At 39.5% G+C, this 4,652-nt stretch overlaps 1 protein-coding gene across 1 annotated transcript; it reads left to right on the top strand.

The window, feature by feature from the left end:
- Positions 1–658: 658 nt before the first annotated feature.
- mrpl53 (mitochondrial ribosomal protein L53) lies at positions 659–2,964 on the top strand (the record flags this gene model as incomplete). The annotated part of the gene is made up of 3 exons (XM_079232497.1): positions 659–753; positions 1,626–1,738; positions 2,762–2,964. 3 exons carry the CDS (start codon positions 659–661, stop codon positions 2,878–2,880), a joined length of 327 nt encoding a protein of 108 aa, XP_079088623.1. The 3' UTR covers positions 2,881–2,964.
- Between the last annotated feature and the right edge of the window lie 1,688 nt (positions 2,965–4,652).

The following is a 4,652-nucleotide window of genomic DNA, read 5'->3' as shown; positions in this document are numbered from 1 at the left end:
TTGATTAGAAGATGTGTCTGTTTGATTGTCGATTTGGAGAAGAGCACCTCCTTTATTGACTTAATGCAGTCACAGACCCCTCCCTCCCCCCGCCCGTCCTATCCTAACATAATTCTGCACTGTGACATCATTTGTCAGTTGATTACAAGACGGAGGAGCCACAGTCGGTTTTCTTGAGAGTTTGCAAATGAGCTTTGTCATGTTGTTGTGAACAAGACGGTCCTATTTACATACCGCTAATCTTTATAAAGGCTGGTAATATTACTTCAAGTGGTGTTATTTAACAATTACTGTTGGCTTAAATAGACATATGTCATTCTAGGAGAGAGCAGGAATGTGGTTGTACATCATTGACACCTGCAGAATACCCAGTAGTAGACCAAATCACTGGGTTTCTGCATATTGGATATATATTTATGTGCATCATTACCAACCATAAATGTCATGCCTCATATTTATCCATCAACTCTCAAAGAGCCAAATACAAGATGCAAATCAAATGTTGTCACTTTTTTTTAAAGAATTGTAAGGAAGAATCTATGAATCAATTTCCCTGTCAACTGCAGCTCACTGTATAGTTATTTATCGTCTGGCGCCCTCTAGCGGTCCGCGTGAGAAGCGCCAGTCTCTGCCGAGGTGAGAGGTCACAGCAGAAAACATGGCGGCGTCCAGCAAAGCGACCGTGGTTTTGAAGGCTGTGAAGAAAATAATCGTTCAGTTTTGTCCGTTTGAGTCGAACGTCCGGTCCACGCGGTAAGAAGTGTGTGTTGAAGTCCCGCTGAGTTTGGGCTCGTTTTTGTGCGTCTGGAACTGTGTAAAAAAAGCCGTATTTCGTTAATGAGGCGACCGTCAGCGACATTGTGTCCAAAGACGTTCACGAGTGCAGTCTCTAGGTTGTTTATTTAGGTACGTTAGCTAATACATTGTTATTATCTAACTAATCACGACGATTGAAGGAGGGTAGGTGGCTGTGAAGAGTTGTTACTTATAATAACGTGACCCATGACGTAAGGGTTCCGCTGACTACAGTGTCGCACTTTTTGCTGTTGATGTGTTTCACTTCAGCCAAATCCTTGTTACCTGCAATACCTGAAATTTAGTCTAACTTCTTATATATTTGGGCGGAAATAATATTGATAAATAATAAAGTAGAGGCGCTGCACAGTTGTTGTTTTTTTTTCATTCCAGTGAGCCAGCACCCACAGCAGCAGGGTCCTGGCCCACCTACATGTAACGATATGAGTTGATGACACATGTTTACTCTGCAGTGACATGTCAAACTGGCCGGCCTACTAGGGTGCTTGTAGAATTTATTGAGATAACAGTAATGCATCTGTAACCTGTCCTCTCCCACCTTTAGGGTGCAACAACAACAACAGCAGGATGTGTAATGGCCGTTGCTCAGTACATTTAGTATCGGTGAATAATGTGAAACATGATTGTGTCTTCTTTCTGTATTGCAGTCGGGGAAGAATAGGTTAGTTGAGTAAATGTAGCAATACCAAATTGTACAATAATTCCAGTGCACGGTAGCAGACAACTTGTCCTGAAGGGATTTAGTGAATTGACTTGGTTTGTTTCCATCACTGCAGTAGTTCAGTCAGTGTGCTCCTCTTGCCCCACAGGGAGTTTCTGGTGATGGTGGGCTCGGAGAAGGTCAGAGCTACCAACATAAACTGTGAGGTGATACCGTTGGTGAAGCACGACAAGTCTGCGCCCGTAGTGGATATTACTTACTGTAAGTATCACCTCACCACATTCAAAACTGTGGGAGAAGATATCGAACCATGAGACTTCATGAAGCGGTGTGATTGTTGCTGGATTTTGCATTTGCAGTTCAGATTCCTGGCATCGTTTTAAACCACTGAAGAGTAGAGTCACAAACTGTTGTACAAATGTTTTTTGCATTTTTTATGAAGCCAATTTATGTTTCCTGTGAGTTTGTATGACTGAATTTCACTAATAAATTTTTTTGCAGTAAAGAAATTACATATGACTTAGTAATTATCAAAGAGAGGATTGAGAATTTTGCATCTTTAAAACCTCAAGCAGAAAAATATTTACCCTGACACACTTTTTGGTTGAGAAAGACAGAGTTAAAGACAGTCGAGTGGCAACAGAAACCTGAAGGCATCATAATGCATCTAAAGTTAAACACTTTAATTACATTTTGTCATATTAATGTCCTCAGAATTGTTATTTTTCTTTTGTCTATTAATTTTGTTTAAGTTTGACTATCTGAAAAGAAACTGCAGAAACAATGTATATTCTAAGCAAGCCACTTGAGCCAGTGCTTAAAGAAAACATTTGACCTTTTTTATTTTATAATTGCAGGAGGTCCAGATGGGCTCTGTCTTTAAAATGTCCATTGAGATGTTGTTTCTGTTGAGAGGTGATCGATAGATCAATGAACTTGATCACTGTGACGAGCGAGTGGGTGTTATTGATTGTTGATTGCACTCAGGAAAAGGTGGCTCTGTACGTGCAGCTCGACGTCTCACATACACAACTCAGGACTGTGTGACCTGGTCTTGGAATTTCTTGCTGATGATGTCACTGCATGATTACTCACACACAAGGAGTCAAGTACTTTTCAAAGGTTTAAATGTCGGTCAAAGGTCAGCCGCACATCGTACGGATGATGCTCATTGTGCGCTCCTCGACTTCTGCTCAGAGTTAACTTTGGAGCTTCTCGCTGTTTGTACTCCTCCTACAGAGGTACGGAGTCGTCTCATTGTGTCTTTGTCTTTCTCTACCACAGTAGACGGAGAGAAGCTGGTGTTGAAGGGAGCAAAGTTGACCAGCAGCGAGATGCTGAATGCATTTCAGTCACTGTGCACGGACAAGGACCTGCAGGCAAAACTTGCAGTGAAGAAATAACCATCCTCGTGTCAAATATATATGTAGAATGAATCTGTATGTAGCTGTGTATATTCTGGGATTTTTCATATTAAAGTATTATTAAGTGTGGATTGACCTTTCACTCAAGCTATCCTGCATTGATTGTGCTGTGAACTAATAATAATAATTGAGACAGGTATGATATTGAGTTTGCTCCTCTTCCTCTGTGACTCACACCATCACAATTCCCCCACCATCAAAGGATCAACTCTTACCAGATGTTCTTTGCTATCAACATGAACTTTACTTTCAAACCCTCTCATTCAGGGAAAAATGTGTCAACATTAGCCCCGTCAGCAATGCTGATTTTCTTCATATTAAAGACATCAATTGAAATGCTTTAACTGCTAAAAAAAACATGCTGTGATCAGTACAGTCATGGTGTGACCTTGCATAATGTGCCATCTTCCTGATAAAAGAGATCATTCCAGCGTTTGAGAGAACGCTATGCAAGCCCCAACCTTTGACACAGCAGGCTTAAATGTAATTTGGCACAGTTTTAGATGCAGCCCCACAGAAAAAAAAGAAGCTTTCATCCATGTGCAGATAACTGCAACCCTGTCCGCTCTGCTAGCTACTCTCTGTCCCAATAGCATCATAATTTCATGTTTTTTCACCACAGATGGATTATTATTAGTCTTGGTTTGAACATAGGAAAGGTATTTTCACCACTTCCTTATGGAGTTTACCATTCATATTCTAGTATGTTCTTATATACTGGCAAGCAAAAATGTGTACTACCTCCTAATGTGTCACCCTCTATAAAACGTTTTGGAACTAATGGCAAAATTAGGCTAAATAATGTATTGCTGCATTATAAATCAGTTACATTACATTAAATTTCATTTAGCTGACGCTTTTATCCAAAGCGACTTACAGTAAGTGCATTCAACTATGAGTACAAACTCAGAACAACAAGAATCAAGAAAGTTAAACTACAAAGTGCTAAGTAAGTGCCATTTAAGTGCTACTTTCTTTATTCAACGTATAGTTATGTGCCATCAACAATTGCGAGGTTGTAAAATAATCCCAATAGCTCATATAATACAGTTATAAAGGTAACTCATCCATCATTAAATGTTAAAGAGGTTCTTACTCTCTGACAAACCCGTTCGTCTTTAATATTAATTGACATTAATAAATCATTCATACGTGAATAAAGGTTTCACTGTTACAAATAATACATTGTCAATAAATAGATGATGCTGTCGGCAGCCCATATGTAGGAATAAATAGTTAAACAATAGGGCCAACCGACATGTTTATCTATAAAGCATTAGTTATTTATTTACCATTAATAAAGGTATTAGTATACATTCATAATCCCAAGGTAATTTAAAATAAATGATGGGCAACTGTCACTCACTATATTTCCCATGAGGCGTTGACAGTGTCGCACTGGCTTTAAACTGGAAGTGTGGTTTTTGCATTGTAACAGAATAACCGTTGTTTTTCTCATAAATTACAATAGATTAGATTTTCCTTTATTAATCCCACAGTGGGGAAATTTACAGGATGAATTTGATGCTATGCCCATTAACTCAGAATATGAACAAAATACCAATGATGACTGTGTTTCAGATTTGGATTATTTATGAGAAAACACATTTAGATACACAAGCTAGTAGCAAGAAGCACCAGAGGTGGCAATTCAACGCTCAATTGTGTGACGTAGCAGGCTGTGATTGGTTCCCACCGCGTCGCTGGATGCTGGCCTGGCCCTTTAAAAACGAGCCTGTTCCCACACTGGA

Source organism: Taurulus bubalis, assembly GCF_910589615.1.
Source record: "Taurulus bubalis genome assembly, chromosome: 16".
NCBI lineage: Eukaryota > Metazoa > Chordata > Actinopteri > Perciformes > Cottidae > Taurulus > Taurulus bubalis.
The sequence above is the reverse complement of the archived record's forward strand: the minus strand, read 5'-3'. Positions and strand labels throughout refer to the sequence as shown.